Source organism: Trachypithecus francoisi, unplaced genomic scaffold, assembly GCF_009764315.1.
Source record: "Trachypithecus francoisi isolate TF-2019V2 unplaced genomic scaffold, Tfra_2.0 Lachesis_group7, whole genome shotgun sequence".
Classification (NCBI taxonomy): domain Eukaryota; kingdom Metazoa; phylum Chordata; class Mammalia; order Primates; family Cercopithecidae; genus Trachypithecus; species Trachypithecus francoisi.
The window spans coordinates 16,967,173-16,991,651 of NW_022681472.1; the positions used below are offsets into that span (position 1 = coordinate 16,967,173).

The 24,479-nt window shown below is 34.6% G+C and overlaps 1 protein-coding gene across 13 annotated transcripts in view; it reads right to left on the reverse strand.

The window, feature by feature from the left end:
* ASPH (aspartate beta-hydroxylase) overlaps positions 1-24,479 on the reverse strand; it is a 220,819-nt gene that overhangs the window by 152,466 nt on the left and 43,874 nt on the right. For 6 of the 13 annotated variants that reach the window (XM_033203414.1, XM_033203412.1, XM_033203417.1 and 3 more), the window contains one exon: positions 23,344-23,412. In XM_033203414.1, coding sequence (XP_033059305.1) covers positions 23,344-23,412 — 69 coding nt within the window. Of the gene's footprint in view, positions 1-6,897; positions 7,616-10,287; positions 10,330-17,616; positions 18,684-23,343; positions 23,413-24,479 lie in introns of those variants that run through there. The other 7 variants (XM_033203413.1, XM_033203411.1, XM_033203418.1 and 4 more) reach the window with 3 other exon arrangements.

The window sequence follows — 24,479 nt, forward strand, 5'->3', positions numbered from 1 at the left end:
TTTGGTTTACTAATTCAAAGGTGTACAGATGAAAGAAAACGTGTCCTTACTAATTCAGGTTACTCCAGCTAGGGTTATCTGTGAAGGGTGAGTGCTCAGAAGTGGTACTGTGTCAATTGCAAGGAGTCTAGCAGTATAAATCAGTTTATCCCAAGAATAAGGCTCATAGGTACATGAAATTTGAGACATATTCTGGGAAATCAATACACCAGAAAGGCATGCATACTAGGTAACCATGCTAATCCTCGCTGTTGCTCCTGGCCTGTATAATCAGTGAATGCAGATCTTCCTCAGTATACCAACAGCAGTCTCGGAACTTATCAAAATTCTGAGACCACCAGGTACTCACAGCTGCCCCATGATATGCAGTAACAGCCATTCCAGATTCAAAGCATCTTTATGTAACCCAAGCTGGACAGACAGACTTCAAACAGACATAAATTACAAAAGAATTAAACACTGCCAATAAGGTTCCCAAGAGCCTGGTTTCAGCACCAATGAAGGGACTCAACAAAGACTGGTGAGAGTGGACTCACTTTAACATCATGAAAAATACAGTTAAAGGACATGCAACTCAGCATGGTTCGTAAGAGTTCAGGCACCTGGGACAAGAGGATGCCTTTGAATTCCATTTGAATTCTATCTCAGCGTTAACCACAGCTACACTTTTTGGTTTCCACAAAAGCAAAAAAGGGGACAAAACAGGACCCCTAAGAAGGGCTTTAAGAATTAAATGAGATAATTTAAATAAGTATTTTTCCAAAAAACTACCATCTATTTCTTCTAAAAAAAAAATCTTTACATCCCCTCCCTGCCAGTCACAGGCAACTTCCAAGGTAGTTAAAACACTGCAATTACTGAACAATCTTTTGGGTTCTTTAAAAACACACACACACGGTTTATCTTCTTGAATTTTCTTCAATGATATATATACACCTGAAATATTTTTAGATAATTTGGTATATTCACCATTCAATAAACAAACACTGAATGCCTATTAGTGTCAGTTATTAGGAAAGGTGCTCGAGATAAATCGTAGTCTGGCAGCAAAGTCCAGGAATGAGGCAAGGTGATGAGGGTGATAACTGGAGTATGCGGGGTGCAGCCACTTGGGAGGGTCAGAGACATCTGAGTGCAGAGGTGATGACTGGGCTGGGTCCTGTGGGAGAGACAAAGGCAGCCCACCACACAGAGCAGGAGCACATTCAGGAGCATGTTCTAGGTGGAGGGACTCGTGGGTCGTACTGACAATTGCTCCAGTCTCATTACTTTCTCCCTCAGCCTCTTGCTTATTTCATAGCATTCCACTGCAGGGATTGCAGCCACCTCAATCTCTTGTATCCCCCATGCCTTGCCCATTTCCCGGCATGCTGTAGATACTAAAAAATATTAGTTGAGTCAATAAATGGGAATTACAGACACAGCATGTTGGTGTTACATAATTATCAAAAACAGTAAGAGCTTTAAGCATAGATCATCTTCCTCTAGTAGGATACAAGAGAAGTGATACATAAGGCAAAGAAGATGGAAACAAGAGGCAGACCTCTATGATGTATGCATACCTGACTTAACATGGAGCAAAAAACAGATACATAAAGTGAAATCAAATGAGACATTACATGAGAATATAGAAGAAAGAAATGGATGACTTTCTGCTTTGTAGGGCTTACAGAGCTCTTGCAGAAATTGATTCCTATGTAAAAATGATAGCCAAGGAATAAACATCTAGCTTACACAATTATATTCTTAGGCAAAAGGAGAAGAAAGGATAAGAGACTAAAGACTGTTATTGAGGAAATCTTTCAGATTAGCCCAAACTAGGTTTTCATGAAAATAACCTTATGGGTCTGCTACATATCACCCATCCTTTAGTTTCCTAAACACAAAAACTTTTCTTTTAAACAGAATGGGGCAAAATGGAGAGAGCTTAACAGCAAAATAAACTTCATTACCTGACATCTAAATGGCAATATTTATTGCCAGGTCAATATTCTCTTATATTCTTTCAATGGTCTAAAACTATTGTTGACCAATAATTGTTTGGAATGAGATCTCTCTCTTCTCCCTAGTTTTTTAATTTTTATTTTTAAATATAATTTCAATTTCTATCTAGATTCAAGGAGCACATGCAAGTTTGTTGCATGAGTATATTGTGTGATTTTGAAATTTAGAATATGGATGATTTCATCACTCAGGTAATGAGCATAGCACCCAATTGTTAGTTTTTCAACCCTTGTCTCCCTCCCTCTCCCCCTCTCTAGAAGTTCTAGTGTCTCGTTTCCATCTTTATGCCCATGAGTACCCAATGTTTAGCTCCATAGCTTCTTATTCTGAAATACCTATTTTGGCCCATCCCATTCACCTCTCTGTATTTGGGCAGGGGGAGAAGTAGGAATGGGATGGGTAGAAAAAGGGAAAACAAACTCCATCATCTGCCTGCTTTCAGTGCACCAATTCCTCCTCCTTTTGGCAAAAACACACTAACTTCCTTAGGGGAATCCAATTCTTTTTTACCCACCACTTTAAAAGTGGGCACTCACATATCCCAAGGTGTCACCAATCACAGCTTTCTTATCTCCCACCCCATAAGGAGTAGGGTTGAAGATGAGCACACGAGACTGCCTCAGAAGAAAGCCAACATTCCTGAGGGCCCATAGACAGGTGGAGGTTGAGAACATTGTTTGAGCACCTAGATCCAGCATAACAAAAGAAAAAAGCCAAAACTACTCCTGGGCTTTACAATTATGTCAGTCAATCCATGATTTTTGTCCATGTAAGGTATCTGTATGAATTTAATACCACGGATGTAACCCAAGAAATTCCGGAGAACATTTAGAAGTAAAACTAAATATATTCCTAATATCCCAAGGCAGAATGATAGATGTACTTTTCATAGAAACATAGTTACAATGAGACTTGCAGAACTGGATATTAGAATTAAATCAATTTTTGTGGACCAGAGTAAAAAATAATCTCTGAAGACCATAAAATCACGTCTATGGAAAAATGTGATCTGAATACAAAACAAACATAAGTTTTTCACAATTAGGCTGGTTATTAGGCTTCTCGATTGTTCCATATACTTAAGGCTATAGTTTATTTCGTAACTTTTTGTCTAGCCTTTATATCTTGCATTTTCATGTTGTCACAATATTCTTTTAAAAACTAAGCATTCTTATAGCTTCACCCATGTGTAACATTTATAATTATTTGCATTCGCTCCCTCAATGATATCAGTAGAATAAATCAGGCTGCAGTATACTCATTTCACAAAGACACATTCATTACAAAAGATAAAGGACTTAAATATTTGTTTTGCAATCTGTTGACAAAAGTAGGAACAGGAATCACAGTTTCAGTGCTTCCAAGTTTTTAAACCCTGACTGAGACATCTTGGTTGACTATTACTATTATTATTCTACCAGTGAAAAAGGGAAACAGAATGCCCAACAATGTGCTGGCTGTTGACACATACGCAACATTGACTGCTTCTGAGAACCACCTTGAGGAACAGCCATGGTCTTCAGTTTACAAATGAGGAAAACAATCATTTCCAAGATGCATTTTACAATGGAATATTCTGAGCAATCAATTTTGAGAATTATTACCAGTGGGCATTAACAGAAGAAGAAACAATTGAGGACACAGGAGAAAGAAATCAATGTGAAGAGATAGAGTCTAAGTCACCAGACCCATTTCATGGACAATAACATTACAGTTAACTTAAAACATTTCAAATTAAAAATGATACTTGTTTACTCCTTTTCTTTTTCAATGCAAATGTCTATGGGGAATCTTTATTATCCAAGTATCATTATGGTTTGTAACCATAGGTTACAGGTTTGTAACCTCTGAAGTTACAAACTTGAATAGCTGAACAGGTCATAATATAAAATATTCTCAATAAAGCAACTACCTACAGAATTAACTCAAGTAGTCCTCTGGATTAATTAGAGTGTTCATGCTGACTGATTTATATCAATTTCTTCATCAGTGTCTCATTGTGAAATTTGGAGAGGATCATCTATATACAATGCAAATTACCTATAAAGTAAAATTGAAAATCTTGTTTTTTAAAAAAATTCAAAATGGTGACACCAATGATGTTAGGAATAACTAAAATTCATTCACATATGAAGCCATTAGAAAATGAAACAGAAACTTGATGACACAACAAATGACAAAAAATTCAATGATGATGTAAGTGCTTCAAAAGGAAGTGTCTAAATATTACAATATATAGAAGACATAAGATCATCCTTGGAAAAATTCATTGGCACTCAAATATTTTCACAAAATTGACTATCTTAACAATGATTGTGCTACTAAAATGTGAAATGTCTTTTTCTTACAAAGCTTACAAAAACTATGCCAATAATGTCATTTAAAAGGTTTGTAAGTATCATGTCATAATATAATTTCAATCAAATCTTGTCAGGGATAAGGCAAAATAAACTTACATTTTTAGTAATTAAACCCTTTCAGGTCTTCCCAAAAACAGCTTCTGACTCCCAACTACTTAGTATTGTGAATTTCTTGTCCTTGTTGTAGCTGGCTTATTTAAAAAGGTAACCTTTCTGGTTTTAATTACACTTGGAAAACAATATGAAGTAAACAATACAGAAATAACCTACTGAATAAAAAGTGTAAAACTGAGAGTGCAATGCATGACTTTAACCCACTAATCATGACTGAAAGCTTGTTTTTACTTGAAGCTTAAGTGTTAAGGCAGTTGGATAAAGTGTGACTTCAACTTCAATAAAAGTTAGTTGAAACATTTACAAAAAGAAAGAAAAGAGAAGGAAAGGGGAAAAGAAGAGAGAAGGGAAAAAATAAATCAAGTTCTAGTCTACAAGTGCTTTTAAAGGATCTTTAAATGTTTTAGCTGAGGGGTTTCAATTCTTGAGCTAACAGTCAAAGGAAAAAATCAATGATATAGCCAAAACATTTCAAAGTACTGTACTAAATAGCAATAGACAATTCTTATGTGCTTATGATGATTAGGTTATTCCAAAATATTTTCACTCATTTGTTTAGAATTTAGTATTTATGTATTTTCTGCCCCATAGACATTGAGCTTAAAAACTAAGGTAAAAATTACTAGAATGCTCTCAACAAATTCACTTATAATGTGCCCTTCCTCAAGGGAGAACAAAAAATCTTTAGAGAAGACAGCACTTAATATTTTGTACATAAGTTTTTAAAAAAAGCATTCCATTTATCACATGAGAAAAGATCTAACACAGGGATATGGTTTGAGAATCGTTTAACTTTCATATGCTTGGGGGACATGTTTTGCTTCTTGTTCTATCCAGTTCTCAAAGCCTCACTTTCTTGTCCCAGAAGCCCTAGGTTTGATGAAGTTTGAGTGGGACCCACTCAACTCCCACTCCAAAGCTTTGTGCACAGGTGTGCGCCTGGGAAGAATCGCCATCTTCAACTACAAAAATGGTCCCAGATGTTCACCAGGCCTAAGCAGGCCAACTGGAACTCTCTCTCCCAGAGCCATCTGCATTGGGGTTGGTAAATTAGAAAGACTAGTCTAGAGCCTGCTGAGGGCCATCTTGGTTACCAACTGGTAGCATCTCCAAAATAGAATAAGTCAGGCAGAAATCAGCACTGTGAAGACTTGGGAAGTGAGCTAAGATGAATCCTGACTAATCAAAACATAAAACTCCAAGTTGTGTTAGTTTTTAAGCAATAAAATAACAGGATTATATTAGAGATATTATCCTCTAGGATTTCATCTCTGTTGCATAATTCTATTAAGTTGAAATTTCTGTCAACTAAATGTCGTAAAGTATTTGACTTTAAATAGTAAAAGGCATTAACATAAGAAAAAGGTGTACAATACATTTAGAAATATTTACACTTAAATGTACTCATTTCTGAGTTGAAATATCTTTAGGCCAAAAATCTCTATTTTTAAGATCTTCAAAGAAAAGTAAATAAATATGTTTTAAAAAATATGGTGGTAGCATTTTTTATTGTTATTAATAAATCTATTTGAAAATAAAATATTTGTGGTAGCATTTTTGATTCTATTGTTAATAAGGTTAACAATAACAGAATCAAAAATGCTACCACAAAGATTTTATCATTATCAACTAACTGCATTTCACAGTAGTCACAATTAGATATTTAATATTTGAGGCACAGAATAGTACAAACCATTTGTAGAATTATATTTCTGACTAAAACTTCACTTTTATTAAATGTTTTCTGAGGTGCTAAATTCTGATCTCTATTTAGAGATTACATTTCCAATTCCTTAGAAATGGTAAACAATAATGACACAATCAAATATGAAAAATGTATGCCATTCAACCAAAATAATAGAAAAACAGTGTGATATAAAATGAAAGCACATCCTAATCTGAAATAATTAAAACCTTTCTACAGTTATTCTAAGACTATAAAGGTATCATAAATAAAAGTGTTCTGAAATTGTTCTTCTAAATACAATTCTCCTCTTTATTTGTAGCTATGGCCAGAGTTCTCCGAGCAGTGTATGTGGCACACGGTAAGCACTATGTGCTAGATGATGGGAGAATGGTGGGGTTGTTGTAAGGAGGTCAGGAGTGAGAAGCATGCAGGAGTGAGGGGCAGGGGTGAGGTGAGGAGTGAAGGAAAGGAGAGAGTAAAAGACTCGGGGAGGGAGACTAGAAGAGGGGAGAGAAGAAGGAAAAGGGGAAGGAGAACCCATGAAAAGCCCGAAGAATGGCCCCTGAAAGGCTGTGGGAGGGCTGGAGTGGGGGAACTCAGGGAAGGCAGTGACACATGAGCCTGGGGAGGTGCCCACGAGAAACAAGGAAGCAGGAAGGGGAAGGAGGGAAGAAAACAAAGGGCAAATCCTATCTCCCTGAGTATTTAGCACACTTGAAGAAGTTACCAGGCTTTTTTTTTCTGCATAGAAATAACATTTAATATCTTAATATTCTTATTTAACATCAATGAAAGTATTTAATACATTAATCCATAAAAATTCATGATACATATACATTTGTAGGAACACATGATCAATCAATAGAAGTTATTACATCATATTCTATGACATATTTTAAAAATGTTTTTACATTTAGAAGCATGAGACGGTATATTTAAATTTCAGATAATTTACTTGCTGAGCACCAATAATACATTCAATGACTGATTTACACACCTTCACCAATCAGAGCAATATTACATTTTCCGTTTTGTAACAAATTGCAATCTGGAACATGACGATGTTCTGAGATGATGATGCCAGAGCTTTAGTAGTTTCTTTTCTGGGTACTTCCCTTTGTTAAGTGTGCATATCTGGTAGAACTTCTACTTTCCTTTCTGTCATCTTTGTCTCTGGATGCCATTTTACTAGAAACATCCTTTATATTTGTTGATTTTTTCCTATTTTCCTTGGTTTTGGCACTTTTTTCTAGGTCCACTTTCTCTTTTTCTCTGTCCTTTTTACCCTTAGGAGTCTCCTTCCTGGATAGGTCTGCATCAGCAATTTTCTTATCCTTTCGGTCATCCTCTTTTTCTTTCTTCCCCTTTTTTCTCTCTTCATTCTTACTTTCCTTCCTTGACTCAGGTTTCTCTTTCTCCTTCTTGAGCTCTTCTTTAGTGAGTTCTTTAACTTTCAGATTTTCCAATTAAAGGAAAAAATGTTTATTGACAAGATCTCTTAATCACAGAACAGGAAGTTAGTGGAAAGGTATTCTCTTTTTCTCCACACACAGGAAATGCACATTCAGAAAGTTACTTTAATTCACTAGTCTTTATGGTGGCTAAAAATAGATGCAAACCTCTATAAAATATCAACTATTAAAAAATGCTAGAAGCTTGTCATATTTTCCATCTTGAAATATAGTATGACTTATCTTAAAACATTAGCATGCAATATTATAAAACTGCACCATGAAAGCAGTACTTTACACAAACTATTAACTCACACTTCATAACTATAATAACATAATTAAAGGAACACTGGCAACATAAGAACAAAGTTTTCGTAATTTGTAAGAATATATACAAAGATAATTTAAAATGTTTAGCTCAAACAAAAACATATGTCCTTAAAATACACGTGCTTCTTTGAAGATTAATATATGTAAATAACATTAAATATAATTTAATTTTCTTAGTTAACTAGGCAAAAAATTGTCATGTGTATGAAATTTTTAAATCATTTTAAAATTGCAAAATGATTTAAAATTTTAGAAACTTAAATTTTAAAAATTTAAAAAACACTACATATCTGTAGTATTTAAAAGGAAAAATTAGAATTCCCTTTCTGCTTATGTTCATCACGAAATCAGTATTCCTTTAAGTATATATCCCTGTTAATTCATGTAGAGCCACTCAAGCTAACACATGTCTTCTAGTTCATAGGGTTGCGAGAGCAATTAAATGAAATACACAGCTAATTCCAAATCTCATGGAAGGTATTGCTTTCAACTTGCTTTACATGGTAATAAAGCAGTTAGCAAAAGCTCTGAATTTCATCTGTTTGTACTCTCATGAGGAAATCATAAGGTAAGGTGTTTACAATGCCACATTTAAGCAGAAACAATGCCACATTTAAGCACAAAGAAGATGAAATACTTATTTAATATAATAAAATGTGAAAGATGTTTTTGCCCATCAAAATCACGTAAAACTTACATAGCACAAACGGTATTCAAAATGAGCATTAGATTTGCAGTGCTCACTAAAAGTACTATATCTTTCTAGGCTGTCTAATAAAACCTGGATTAACAAACAAAAACATCACATAGGGTTTCTCCATTAGTTGAATTTCCTGGTGATCAACCAGGAGATTCTTCAGTTCTTCCTAAAAAACCTTATTAAAGTCTTTTAAGAATATGGAACAGAATTCATTCAGGATCATACTGAGTCTTCATTCTACTTCAGTGATGTTTGAATAGTAACATAGATACCGGCATTGCAAAAGAGTAAAATGCATGTGCAATGCTATCATGTCTTATTCTGCAAACTGCTTTTAAAAATATTCAGTCTTTAATGTTTAATTTGCTTCTCCAGACCAAGAAGTAAAATATTTTATTGTCCCTTTGTTTCATCACTATTTCTATAAAAATAAGATGGTAAAAATTGTTTTCGTCCCCAGAAATTATTCATGAGAGATAGGTTAAACCATTAAAAGTTCCTGATCTTAAAATATAAATCACAAAACCCTGTGAATCACATACTATGTCTCATCTGTTCATATTTCACCAAAAAACAAACTACAAACAATATACCAAGCCCTTGAAATGGTCACAAGATTATCACAGGCTTATAAAGAAAAACATGCACATCCCCCATGCCTTTACCCACAAAGAATATGACTACTAACATATGAACAAGAATAATCACTGGCATATAAAGTCAGGCTGTAACATTGAGCTGTTAGTCTACAAATGGCTGACAGGTATAATAACTTATTTATTATTAGTAGTATTTTGAGACAGAGTCTCACTCTGTTACCCAGGCTGGAGTGCAATGGCACAATCTCAGCTCACTGCAACCTCCACCTCCCAGGTTTAAGCGATTCTCCTGCCTCAGCCTCCTGAGCAGCTGGGATTACAGGTGCCTGCCACTCAGCTAATATTTGTATTTTCAGTTGAGACACGGTTTCACCATATTGGTCAGTCTGGTCTCAAATGCCTGATCTCATGATCCACCCACTTCAGCTTCCCAAAATGCTGGGATTACAGGTGTGAGCTACCGTGCCCGGTCAATAATTTTTAATGAATTAAAATATCCAACACAGCAAATTCTATGTAAATGTAATGCAGGGTTCTACATTATACATATAAGTTTTCATTTTACTGAAAACTACACATTTGAATCACACTAGCTTTTACTGTGCTCTAAGACAGAGTGTCATGAGAGCTTTTGGAGAAATAAAATCAATTACTGAAGACTTCATCTTTTTTTCCCAAAAGTAATTCAAAGAAATCAAAGTAAGAAAGGTTTTAGGGAACAAGGTAAGATGTGTACATGTAAATTTAATATATACATCATAAATATAACGTGATATTTGTATAATTTATACATTCTTAATTTAAAGACTGCTACAAAGCTTTGATAACATGAAAAGATAATGACTTAAAATTATAGGCTTGAAGCAGAAAATTATTTGATGAAATCTTGATAAAACTACTTATAAGCTAAGGTGCCCCCAAGCAAGACCCAAAAGCAATAATGTTTAGCATTAGTAGCAAGATTAACATTCCCAGAAAATGTCATGCATTTTCAAACATTAAACTTGATTCACTCAAGGCTAATTTGAAAAAATGAAAATACCTTTAGCCTTAGTTTTTCTCTTGGCTACCCCACTGGGTCCTTCTGTTGATATTTACAAGATGAAAATGGGTTATAAACAGAAAATTTAATGGAATTCAAAAATAAGTGTCTATTAAAAAGGTAAAATCAATGTCACTATAAATCATGTTGTTACTTAAATTCATCATTAAAAAATACTCCAATATCTCTCTTATTTGTCACTTTAAAGACTTCCTTTCACTGTCTTTAACAGATAAATGCATTATAATTGGCCTATGATTTAATCAACTTCACAATTTGGCTTAGATCTTTAAGAATTGTTGGCGTTAGAAATCCTTAACTGCCTCTGGAAATGGCATTTTCTACTCAGTGGTAGACTTCCGCTTGGGACACAGATGATCAATTAAAAGTACCAGAGTGAAGGGCCAAGGACCTTACTTCACTACTCAATCACATTTGCCATCCAAAAAAGGATAGCATATATTGATAGAGTTCATCTTTACTGTTTGAAAAATCACTGCTCTTCTATCAGTTCGAATTGTCTTTTAAAAAATTATACGAGCAAGTAAGAATGACAGTATTATGTACATACATATTACATTTTTCACTCTAAAAACTTTGCAATAACTTTCTGTTTCCTCTCATGGCAAATGAAAGTTCTGATAATGGATTTATTTTTGAGTCTCTAACAATATACCTCTAACTCTTATTCGAACCAGGCTGTATTTAGCATCCCAATGAACTGATCTTCCCAATTCTCTCTCTCAGTCACATAAAGGCTGGTTTATGCTATGTACTGGCAAACTTTGTAAAGTTCCAATCCAAGTTGCCAATACATTTCTTAGGCACATTAGGGTTGGAGGTGCAATGTTTAGTGTTCCTCTCCTCAGGAAGGGTGGCATAGCCTGTCACTAAAGAACGAAGGTCTAAGGTGTAGTCACAAGAAGGTCCCCAAAGCCATCTGATTTTTTCCAGCTGTTGTAAAACCCACTTTGTATGTTTCTCAAAACTTCTACTTTCAGTATGAGATGTTTGTACTATTATATTGTTCAAACCTCCCCTTTCACTATTGATAGCAATTTGTATCTATCGATTGAGGTCATCCATTTGAGAATGGTAATTTATTTTGGTTGAAATATCAATATTCTTCAAAAATGTATTAGTATCTCTTACCGTTGACAACGTAAAAGTGGAAACAAGTGACTATGGTTATATTTGTCCACTTACATGAAATACATAGATAACCACAACCAGTACTTAGTCCCATGTGTTTAACAATTATTTTTCACAGATAAAACTTGATTCTTTCCTAAACGCTGTCAAAAACAGTGTATCACCCAGTAATACTGAGTGCTATTTCCAATCACTCTCCACTAAAGTTTATTTCAGAATAAAATACCAAAACTATTCTTGTAATGCCCACTTTTAAATATATGAGTAGAATCCAATATGTAAAACACATTAGCATAAAACATTAAAATATGCTTCTAGTACCACTATGTTCCCCTCCTGACTCCTGTATGTTCTCCCACAGCAGATCCAGATTTTCCTATTAAAAAGTAGAGTGAGGAAACCCGGACTGCCCTCTCCCTACCCCGCTGTTACGATCTAGGTAAAAAGAGCTACATAGATGAAAAGACTAGAGTTAACTTCTGTCATGAATAAACCAAAATATTAGATTAGCATTAGATTAGTAAAATATATAAAAATAAACAGTGCTGTACTTTATTTTAAACTTTTTTGGTTTGGGTATAAATCTTTATGGTGATACCAATGAACAAATGAACAAAGTGCAATGCACAATACAAAACTCCAAAGGATCATCTTATGTTTTTCTGAACTTAAAAACATAGCCAATAATTTTTCAATATTTTTGACATAACAAAGACCAAGCTAATAATTTAACAAATTATTACATTCAGTCTCTGAAGAAAAGCATATAGACATGAAAAAAGCATACCACCAAAAACAGTTAATAAAGGAGTCCCTAAGTAATAATGAAACAAAAAGAGAGTCAAGAAAAAAAATTAAATTTTTTTTTTTTTTTTTTTTTTTTTTTTTTGCCGGCTGCAGTGGCTCACGCCTGTAATCCCAAAACTTTGGAAGGCCGAGGCAGGTGGATCACCTGAGGCCAGGAGTTCGAGACCAGCTTGACCAACACGGTGAAACCCCATCTCTACTAAAAATACAAAAATTAGCCATGGTGGCGGGCGCCTGTAATCCCAGCTACTAGGGAGGCTGAAGCAGGAGAATCACTTGAACTCAGGAGGCAGAGGCTGTGGTGAGCCGAAACCGTGCCATTGCACTCCAGCCTGGGCAACAAGAGGGAAACTCCGTCTTAAAAAAAAAAAAAAAAAAAAAAAAAAAAAAAAAAAAAAAAAAATTACAGCCCAGAATTTAAAATAAAATGAAAAGAAATTTTTTTAAAAAAGAAAATGTGTGGTTTTTTTTTTTAAAGTGAAATGATCAGTTTTAGGAAGGAAGGAATGAACAAAGGTTTAGGATGAGGACACTATTTTACTATGTTAGTTACTAAACATCCTTTAAGTTTCTTCAGAATACAGTTTTATAAGCAGTAGAGAAGGCAGTCATGCCACAATGATGAGAAAACATATGTGGAAGGAAAGGTGACCAAAAACCTAGGGTGCTCACATCAGCCTTCTTTATTTCCTTAGAAGAAAACTGATCATACATGGAATTTCCCTAGATTTTGAGGGGGACAGAAAAGGAAAAAGAGTTTGAAGAATTTTATCCGGGTTTTGTTTTGAAAGTCGAGGAAACGCAGGCATGTACGTAAGAAAAAGAAGCTAAGTTCATAACAGGAGAGAGGTGATGAGGTCAGGAGGAGGTACAGGCTCAAGGGAAAGGGCTGGCTTTGGAAACCAGAGGGAAGCAATGTCTGAAAAAACGAGGAGTGAATGAGAGAAGAAACAATAGCTCAAAAAAATCCCGAGACAGTAATGTTGTAAAGGGAAGAGAGAAGAAAATAATGGAATGAAGCCACACTAGATTATCTTAGGAAAGTAGAAAGCAAAATCATCTCTACAGAGGAATAAACTGACCCTGGAAGAAGGAAGGGTGTGGAAAAGGTTTAGAATGACTGCTAATGAGGCAAACTGTCGGAGCAGCACGTCCCCAATGGAGGATCAGTACAGGTAACTTTAAAACAGATTTTTTTTTCCCCCAGCAACAATGGCAAATGCAGTAATGGAGAAACAGGTCATTGGCAATCCAAGATTAGTGGCAGCATGTAGAGGGGAAAAAATATATTAGTTTGTGGGCATTAGGTAGTGGACTTAAGGGGAAACCACAAGGCAGGTACATAAGGCCCACCTTTCTATTCTCCCTAATTCTTGACAAAATTAAATTCTTATCATTTGTAACTATGGTTGATGTAGATTCTCCATACAGTGCCAAAATGCCAGAAGCATGTCCTACTTTTCTCCTTTTCTACCTTTACTACCATAGCTAATGTCTAGGGGAAAAAAAGAAACAAAGGAACATTCCACTAATCAATAAAATTCATGACAACACAAAGGCTCTTCAAAAATAGTTTCCAAGTAGTATGAAGAAAATTCTATTAATTCGAGCAAAAATGGAAACATCTTGGTATTTCTTAATCCATTCAGACAAAAGTTGTTTTTAATTAATAGAATATATTTCAATTTAAGAAATAATCAAAGAAGCATTAGGATGTGCTTAAAATACATGTTGAAAAATAACTGCCATGCTATTTACTTTCTTTTCATCCTTTTATGCTTATTTTGATGTAAGTATTTAAAGTGATGATAGTTAATAGCTCTGGCAACTATTTGGGAATTCCTATACAGAAATTAGAAAAAAAGTCTTACATTCTTCCCTTAGAACATAAGAGAGTTGCCTAAAGGAAATTCATGCTATTTTGGCAACTGCCTCAGGCCACTATTCCACATTTTCAAAATCAAATGTTCTCTATGAAATTAAAATGTTTGAACCATTAAGCCAATGGATAGATCTGTGGTTACACCACATGCAATAGACATGATTTTAGAAGACTGGCTGCATTACAGACACACAAGTAGCTACTTCAGACTTTCAGACAGTCAGCTCTAGAATTGGTCTGGATATCGCTTCATACTCAGATCATTTCAGCCACTCCCATCATTTCTGGTGAGACCTGTGAGTCACTTTGAGCCTTCTCACCTTCCTCTGTCCCATAATGGAACATCACAATCATTTCAACATTGACTACACACAGCAAAAAGAGGCCCTAAATGTCTGAGTTAGTGAGGCAGACTGTTCCTCTAGAATGGATATCTACTCTTGGTAAAACGCATGTCAGGACCCTACACCAATTTCTTTTTTATTTTTAAACAGATATAATAATATAGTACAGATTAAAAGCAGCAGCAGCAGCAGCAGCAGCTACAAACCCACCAACCCTCTACAATAAGTGGGGAATGGAGGATCAGAACATAACTGAAAGACTAAATAAACAGAAAGGGATTACAACCAGAGACAGAGAAAAAAGGTAAAATGCAGATTCAAATACAAATTGGAGATTGGAAAGGTCACCTGAAGACTTTTGTTAGCATAGGTCAGTTTGTTATAGAAACTCAAAATGTCATTTCTATTGCAAAAAAATATGTCCAGTAATTTTACCAGTTAAACCGCTTTAAAAAAAACAACAACAACAAAAAAAAACACGCAACTCAGTATTTTATTATGCACTTAGTAACTCCTCACCCACCAGGATCCACACCAGTGTATGATATTAATGAATAACACATGTGGGGCTTAGCATTGAAGGGGAATTCAAATAAAACCTAAGATCTGGTTCCTAGATTCAAGGAGTCCACAAACTACTTGATATCTAACTCCTAAGTATTACAAGGTCATCTCAACCAATAACAAAGGCAGTGAATTCTGCATACTGGTTCCATCATTTAACTTATGAAAATAAAGTCTGGGTCACTGAGTTTCTTTAAGTATTCCAAATATGCATTGTGATCAAAGATTCCATGCCAAATCACAGAAAATTTCTTATATGTTTTATAGACTTAAGGAGCTAGCCCAGCAAATTATCTAGAAAGAGTCTTGAAGCATCAATTCCCAAAAAGTAAACTGCCAGGTGATCAAATTAAGAATAAGTGGCTATGCTAGATCTGATTTTTTGATAATGCTCCTAAGTCACAAACATCGGGGTAGACAATCTGTTCTATCTTACTGTAAATAAAAACAATTCAAACAGAAAATAGTCGTTCCTTCATGTCTGGATACAGTTCTATAAGACAGGGAGGTAATTTCTAAAAAGAAAGAACCAAGGACAAGATGAAAAAGCAGGACAGCCCACTATTCCATATGTCCTCAGCACTGAGGTGTCTGTAGGATCCCCAGGGCAGCAGGCTGACAGCCAGACCTCAGGACTGGGTAAAACTGGCACCCAGAAGACACTTCCCCAACTGACTTATACCCACCACTCATGCCCCAAAGCAAGGCAGGCTGAAGGAAGCTAAAGGGCTGAAAAGAATCCCAAGAGTGCTGCTGTCTTGTTTTTGTGCCAAACTCCAGAGAACCCAGCACCTTTGCAATCGGACAAACGTCAGCGCATCCGCAGAAGGCAGAACAGTGACTCCGAGGAGACAACGCTATATCTCAACACAGAGCCTGTTCCACAGAGTTTCTTTGGTTGCTCAAAACTGAAAAGGTAAAGTAAATACAGTATAACTTAAAATTCCGTAACTATATAAATATTCAAATTAATGGGATACGATTTTGCCTTAATTTAGTTCTTAAGTTTAAAAGACATGAGCAAGGAAGACTTATGAAACAGAAAGTTAGAAAATACACCCTTAGAAAATTAAGAATTATAGCAATACATAATAAATCAAACTAAGGTTAAGTAATTTTGATCTGCTTCAAGATACTTTATAGCACAGTTTTGCAAATACTTTTATTTTATCTCACACACACATACAAGCCTTAGGCACATGGTGACGGAAGTCACAGAAGTCAGGGGTTCGTCAGCTACCTGGGTGTCACTTTCATCAGAGGCTTTCAGAGGAACTAATGAGAGGTGGTACAAAATAAGTAGCAAATTTTTATCCCACATTCTTGTTTTTCACTTACAAAAATAAAGCATAATTAATTTCTGTACATAAAATATGAATTAGTATGACAAAGTCTGATTAAAAATTAATAATTTCAAATATTTTTAACACAAAATTTAATTATTCTCATCAATTAATCAAATATCTTCTAGTGTTAGTAGTAATGACATGTTAACAAATAAGATTGCTTTAAAAAGTATATCTTGGAAATTTGGCTAGGTGAATTTCATTGAGTGGGGCTGAAGATTCCTTTAGAATTTAAACCTAATAAACTCTGATATTTCATATTACCCAAGTATAAAAGCAGAAGACACAATAAACAAAAAGACTGAATACATTTTCAGAAGGAACATTACTGAATGATACTCATTTGCTGGAGAACATGCTACTAAGTGACAGCTTAACTGAAGACCTTGAATATTTGAAAACAGAAGCTTTAACAGACTATCAGAAGCATTAACAGAATAAAACATATTTGCCCATTAGCGAAAGCAAGACAAATTAGAGCTTTAATAGCCATTTAAACTTTAAGAGATTATTTGTCCAGTGTGTATATCCACATCCAAAAGTCGCTATAGAATGTTTGCTTTTTAATAATATTAGCAAATTGGACAGTCTTCCCTGACACAGGTAAATGGTGGGCAGAGGGGATGGATGTCCCGTGCTGACTTGAGGCCGCTACTTTCAGGCTATTATTATGACAGCCTACAAGAGTAATTTCTAACAATTTAAATTTGTCATAGTCCCCTCAGAATAAATGGATGAATGATACACTTACTGAAAGTAATTTAATTAGATATAGGAGACAAGAAATATTTGAAAAGTAGAAATTATAGTTAAATAAAATGTGAAGAAGTGCAAACATTTTCAAATTTTTAGCTCTCTGACAAACATTAAGCAAAATCTTAGAGAAGCTGGAAGAGATTTAAAACCATGGAACATCACTCCTTCAAAAAATAACATCCCTTTCCTTATCTTCCTTATCCCTAGAAGAGCTTTGCTTGAGGGGAAACTGATGAAATCTCATTTTAAGAAATGCATTTTGTATATAGCTGATACAACTGTTTTTGTTACTATTGAAGCAAACTCATTTTTAAAGAAATTGATTCAAATATGTTTTTAAGGTTTTCTAAAGGGAAAAGTTTACTGCCCTAAATGGAATTACCACTTCAATAAGTTTATAATTCTAAAAATCACATTATATCTAAGCCAAAATCAATATCCAATTAATAAGTCAATGAAAGAAAAAATGGAAAAAGACTTCTTTAGGATGAATAATTTTAATATGTACAACATTAAGATACATATTCACATATTCCCTCATGTGTAATATGCCTACTTTAAAAAAAAATACAAATTACTTTCTCTGAATGTATATTTGGAAATAAAATTGAAAATAAATTTTGCTTTCATAGACAGAAATACGTCATGCTACTATCTGAAAACAGTAAGTTAACTTACTCTAAGGCAAAAACATGGGGTTATTTTTAAATTATTTCAAAAGCACCATTAACACAGAATTTTACATAGAAATTTGTAGGAACCTATCTGACACAAACCTAAACAAATTACAATAAAAAATATCAGCTTAGTAAAGAACCATCATTTTACACATCAGTCATGTTAAAGAACAGAGAAGCATTTAACTTAAAAATCATGCCAGAAATATTTTTATACTGAAATCCATTAGAATCATCTTAATTAATAGTGTGTTAGAAAGACAAGCATCAAGGGTTAAGCACAACACAATCTGCTGTTAAGTGTCCAAATTTAGTTCAGTGAATACATGAGTTGAAACAAAACGATACAGAAACCAATTATACCACCAAGAACATCATTTTCGGTGTACTTTGTAGTTGACTACAAGAATGAGGAGTACCATTTTCTTCAATAGAAGTTGGGGGAGCTGAGCGAGCAAGGGACTAGCTAGTAGCTGTACTGGGCAAGATCACATGGTTGACTTGCACGGTAAGATCACAACCGCCCCACTGCACATTAAGCCCTGCATAAGCAAAGGAAAGAAAAGAAAAAGGAGGCTGCTTCGGGTGTTCATTTGCCAATGACTTCAGTCCCTGAATCAAAGCTACTGGTTATGTAAATCCAGTATGACACAAGTCTTTCCCTGAACCCCTTCATTCTGTGACGTACCATCAACACCATCTGCGGTTTCGCTTTCTTCTTCTTCTTCTTCTAGCATTTCAAAGGGAGTCATTATATCATAGAGAAATGAGAGGAAACCATAAAACCAATCTGAACTTTCCTCTGCTAAAATATTAAGGACTTCCTCAAGAGAATCAATATTTTCATTACTGCCATCTTTGGTCAGGCCTACATAAGAATAAAGGAAGAGAGAGAGAAAATAAGGAGAGCAGTTAGGTGGAAAAAAGAAGTGGAGGAAGGGCGATCTCAAAAGCGATGTGCATCATGGTCAGAGAGGTTTACAGAAACGGTATTTGGAAAATAAAGAAGTCCATTACAATGCACACCTTACAATCAACTCTCAATCAAATGTCAAAAGAAAGCCACAATTTGACCAATCCTCACCACTCCTACCAGCCCCTACCTAGGTTTGCCTTTCTCTCATTAGAGTGTTGAGTTGAAAGACAAAATTTTATCAGTCAAAAATCAATAGACAGTAATGGAAAATCAGCTGACTGTAAAAGGAAGAGTGAATAAAAGCAGTATCAGAGAAAAAAAGATATATACTCTGACAACCTCCAGATTTGCTCATTTACCAACCAGATTTTATTGAGAGTTGATTATACACACATTCATTCATTCATTCATTCAAACTAGAAAGGCTTATTTCCTCAAACTTCTCCCCTCCCCACACCAGTACCCCACTTAAGACCTGGAGTTAAGTTAGGAAATTCTGGAGTTAATATAATTAGCAGTATTACCATTTATAGCATCCACAGATGGGAATAAGTACACTGAAATTATGTAACTCAGATAATTTTAACACTTAAATTTTAACACTATTAAACGTGGTAGCTCTATAAAACTCTGGCAATTAACTCATGGTCCTGTAATTCCGGCCAATGACAAGAGTCAGCTATTAATAATAATTCACTTTGCCTACCGATATGAAATTTGATCAAGGCCTTAGCTGGTCGCTTGCAATAGGAACATTCCAAACTCCTCTCCCTATGGGCCTGTGAAATTAGCTTCTATTGCTAAGACCCCTTTCAACTGTCATTTTTAAGTACTGGACCCAAAACAGGCCCTTAGGATAGAAATAAATCAAAGTATATATTGTATTTATCATTTGTTATTTTCCTGTGAAGAACTGGCTGTGGGTAGCAAAGGTTTCTTAGCTCCAGTAGGTATCAGAATCTGACAATACTACCAAGCTGTATACCAAGCCCATAATTCTGAGGAGGAATAATAGGGTAGGGTGTCCTGGCTGTAAGAAATGTGAACTTCCATGACCACTGAGCTTTTCTGGTTGTAACCACCTAATTCGGTCATTTAAGTCTTTGGCAACACACAATTTCTCCATGTAGTATAACTACCAGCAATCAAGATCGGCAGATAAAGGATAAGATGACAACTAATTTAAAAGTTTTAAAGATTACAGTAAATTTTCTCTGCTTTACTCAAAAGAACTATATTATGTCATTCTTCATGTTTTTGGTAAGAAAAAACGCAAATCGCAGTTGGTATTTAAATTACTTTTTGACAAGCCTAGAATGTTTTCACTCAATTTAGCAGTAGACAAATGCTGTGAACAAAGATCTATATTCCCAACTAAGTCTCTGTGGGAATAACACTGTTTCTTCTTCCTGCCTTAAAACATTATAGCTGCATATTTAGTATAAACATCTTTATTTTTCTCCATTTGCCAATATATTATAAGTACTTCCGAGTATTACATGTAAAATATAAAACTTTTCCATCCTTCAGTATGACAGGTGACCATATGCAACAAATATGCAAAAGCATTTGAACAAAACTGTTTACCCAGCAAAGCAACCTTCCTCTGGTTCTCAAGACAAAAGTACTAGTCCAAAGAGAAAAATATATATTCTGGGTATGTGACTCCTTCTGAACCTCTAAGAACAGGGCTCAACCAAATGGAATGCCTTTGGCTTGGCAAGGTCTGGTCTTCTCCTCCCATCAACTCACTCATGCATCTATCAGTCTACAAACGTTTTTCCAGGATGTAGCAAGTGCTGACTGGCTTCCCTTTTGCTTTCCAGCCATACCTGATACGATGCCAGCTAGGTGCCAGCCATAGGACAAAAGGACAACCACATGATCCTTAGGTGGTGTCACTCTAAGGATTTAGTCCTCGCGTCATTTAGTCCTCGGGTCATTTTCCTGTTGATTTTATTTGGAAAATAAGTTTTTAAATAATACATTTTCAAACAAGGTAGTTTTCAATAATCTGAACTACAAACAAAGATACCTAAATTTTAGTTAATTTGGCCACAAAAATAAGAAGCTATGTAAATGAAGAAAAGTGGGCTTAGTACACTTTCAAAGAATCAAATAGGCCTTGGCCAGAAATAATCAAATAACAAAATTAATGATGGTTAGTGGTCTTGATTTACTCACATATGTTTAATTCTATTTCACAAGAAAAGCCACACCCTAAAATTGAGTGAAATGTACCATGTGAATGTATACATTTCCCCAAATTTATAAGATTTAGATATATGCGGACTTAAGAATCTAGAAAAAAAAATTATGAAATAAATGCACAGTCTATGAAAGATTAACATATCTCAATTATTACTATACCTGCGATGCCAACAGCTCCTCTAATCTCTGATTTCCTACCTTCCTCCCTCCCCTTGGATCTCCTGGGCCTTAATCTAAAACCTAAACCCTTAAAGCTTAAACTTTACCATTAAGCTGCCTCTCCAGTGAGAATGTACCTTGGAAGTCTGGCTTCATTTTGGGTATATGCTCACTGTAGTGCTCTCCCCATAACCTCTACCTGACCACACAGAACCTATTAAAGCCTCTGTACTCCCAACAATTTCACCAGGCTGTCTTTGCAGTAACCTTCCAGTAACAGAGGCACCACTAAACTACAATAATCTCACAAACCAGAAAAGAACTTTAGTCATAAAACTCAATTCAAGTTAAGGCTGCATTTCCTGCAGAGAACTCAAACGCTACAGAAATAAGATTAGAGGTGATAAGTAAGCCTAACATTTCACCTTTGGTTTGTTTCATCTGTACTGAAGCTACAAGCCAAGTGCAAACTAGTACGGGAAGGGTAAAAAAGTATTTATGTAGCTTTATCTGATCTGTCTTTATGCATTTATTAGTAAAGTTACCAAAATAAACCTTGATATTCACCAATTTAGTTCCACCTCCAAGTGTATAATTCTTATAAATGGCACAATCTATGAGTTCCTTACACTGTCCCTGCAAACAGCAATATTCAAAGTTACAATTAATTAGCTTCTTAATGGTAGGTTAAAAACCTTAAAGGGGATGACCTTTTGAAATCTCAAATACACTAAAAATCAAATTAAGGTAATAGTTTGCTATAGAAATCAGTGTGTTTTATCAAAGAAATACCACATTTTAATTTCTAATGGCTGACATTTCCTGACAGACCAGATGGCTGGTTTTAAGCAAAAACAAACAAATAAAAATCAATAAAATACAGTAGATGAGAGTAACATTATTTCTAAAAATAAGAAAACTTGGCCCATATTTTATTTTATCTTTAAAATAAAGAGCTTTGCTATTCAGAATTTGTCATTTAAAGCAATACAATGAAGTGATAAACCATTTATAGGAAAGGAAATTAACATCATTCTGATAAGTTCTATATAATTTTGTTTCTTTTACATGCCCAGGATTATAGTCATCTGAGGATTCAATATATTTACAGAAACTCAAATTTAGATACACAATGATAGGACTACATTGAAAATTTCATTAAAGTTAAGACAAGAAAATAAATTTCATAGGAAGTTTCTATGCAGCAAACATTAATTCCCAATGGGCAGGAAAAAAAAAAATTAACAGGTCAAAATTAGGAAGGTTTATTATCTTTAATCACAACTAAAACTCTATATTCATAGAACTTTCTCTATTTCATAAGGAGGTGGATTTAATCTACTAAAAGCAGTTTCATTGGTTACAGATGTGGCATCCTACTGTGTTTTCATGTCTAAAAAATATACACAAAACAGTATAACTAAGAAGAATTTCTTTGGGTCATTATTTTATAAGCTTAGTGTATAATATCATGCCATATCCATTATTTTTCTAAAGACTCTAATATAAAAAGTTTTAACATATATTATGCTACATACAAAAGCAAAGGAAGTCTCAACAGGCCAGATTATACAAAATTTGCATGTTAAAATTAACACCATTCTTTCCAGCAAGACAGCACTTTAAAACAAATAAGGGAGCACCACATTGTTATTTATTACAAGAAACATCTCTGATAAAGACAGGTAATTCTGATAATGAAAGAGAAGGGTCCAAGACTTCCAAAACAAAGACGCTGGGTCAAAAGACCAGGAGTTCATATTTTAGCACTACCGTTAAAATATGCATGGGACATTTTAAGATGTTTATTATCACTTTTATTTCAAAATTAATTTACGTAAGCCTGTAGAAATTTACATTTTGAAACGGAAGTGAATGTCTAATGTTTATGAAGAATATCTATAATTACCATAATCTAAAAATAGACTAGGATATTAGCTATTCAAATTCTAAGTTCAGAATAAGAAGTACTTTAAATCTGAAAACACACATGAAATTATTACACTTATCAAAATATATATGTGTAAGAGATATACACTTATTCACTGATAAAAGTAAATTGAAATGAAAGAGTCTGCAGAAAAATAAGCCATTTAAACTTTTAACAGTAATGAAATATATGATTTAAGGGGGAAAAATCTTCTGTTAAGATATATACTATTGAGATAGATATTATTAAAGCAAAAATATTTGTTCCCAGCATTTTATCACCATTAACAAAAAACAGAAAATGTGTACTTGCCTAATAAAACTTTGGCATCATCCACATCAAAATCTCCATCACCATCAGCATCATAGATTCCTAGTTTTCCTACAACAGGGGAGAAATGATGGATATGGAACAAAAAAGAAAAGAAATTTAATACGGTATTACAACTTAGTGAAGTCCTGCAACTCAGTCATAAATGTTACCAATTAATGCAATTCTTTGCTCTTTTAATTCTGCAAAGCAGTGTCAAATGAATATCTTACCTAAAAATAGTGAGCAATTCAGTTAAGAGAGTCAGGAAATGTTCAGCTAGCAAATTCTATGAAATAAAACTGACATAGCATTTTCTTTAAAGACCGAACAGCATATTCTGATCTAATTACTCTAGAATAATTTTTTTTTTTGAGACGGAGTCTCGCTCTGTTGCCCAGGCTAGAGTGCAGTGGCCGGATCGCAGCTCACTGCAAGCTCTGCCTCCCGGGTTCACGCCATTCTCCTGCCTCAGCCTCCCGAGTAGCTGGGACTACAGGCACCCGCCACCTCGCCCGGCTAGTTTTTTTGTATTTTTTAGTAGAGATGGGGTTCCAACGTGTTAGTCAGGATGGTCTCGACCTCCTGACCTCGTGATCCGCCCGTCTCAGCCTCCCAAAGTGCTGGGATTACAGGCTTGAGTCACCGTGCCCGGCCCCCAGAATAATTTTTATTAAACTGCTAAAAATATTTTTGGTAAAGTTTTTAGCATATATGAAATAATACTGATGCATTCCTAAGTTACTTGAAATTTAATGTTTCTAAAGCATGAAATTTCATCACACTATCAATATCTGAAGCAAAAGAAACAACCAAGCCTCAAATAAAGACTAAATGTAAATAGATTTACATAGCATCTAAGTACTAAAAATTAAAAAATCATTAATTTTATATTTTACAATCATGATTTATAATAGAAATATCATGAATTAACCTTTAAAAATAAAAGACCATTCTGGAAATAAAGTATATAAAACTGGAGGCTTCAGAAATTATAAAGGAAAATTTAGGATTATTCTACTTAATTAGAACAGGCCATTTATACTAAGAAAAAAAGGGCTTAAAACAGATATGCTGAGGAGACAATATTACCAAAACCTTTCCTCCTCAAGAATAGAAAATGTTTTTAGGCTTTAGTG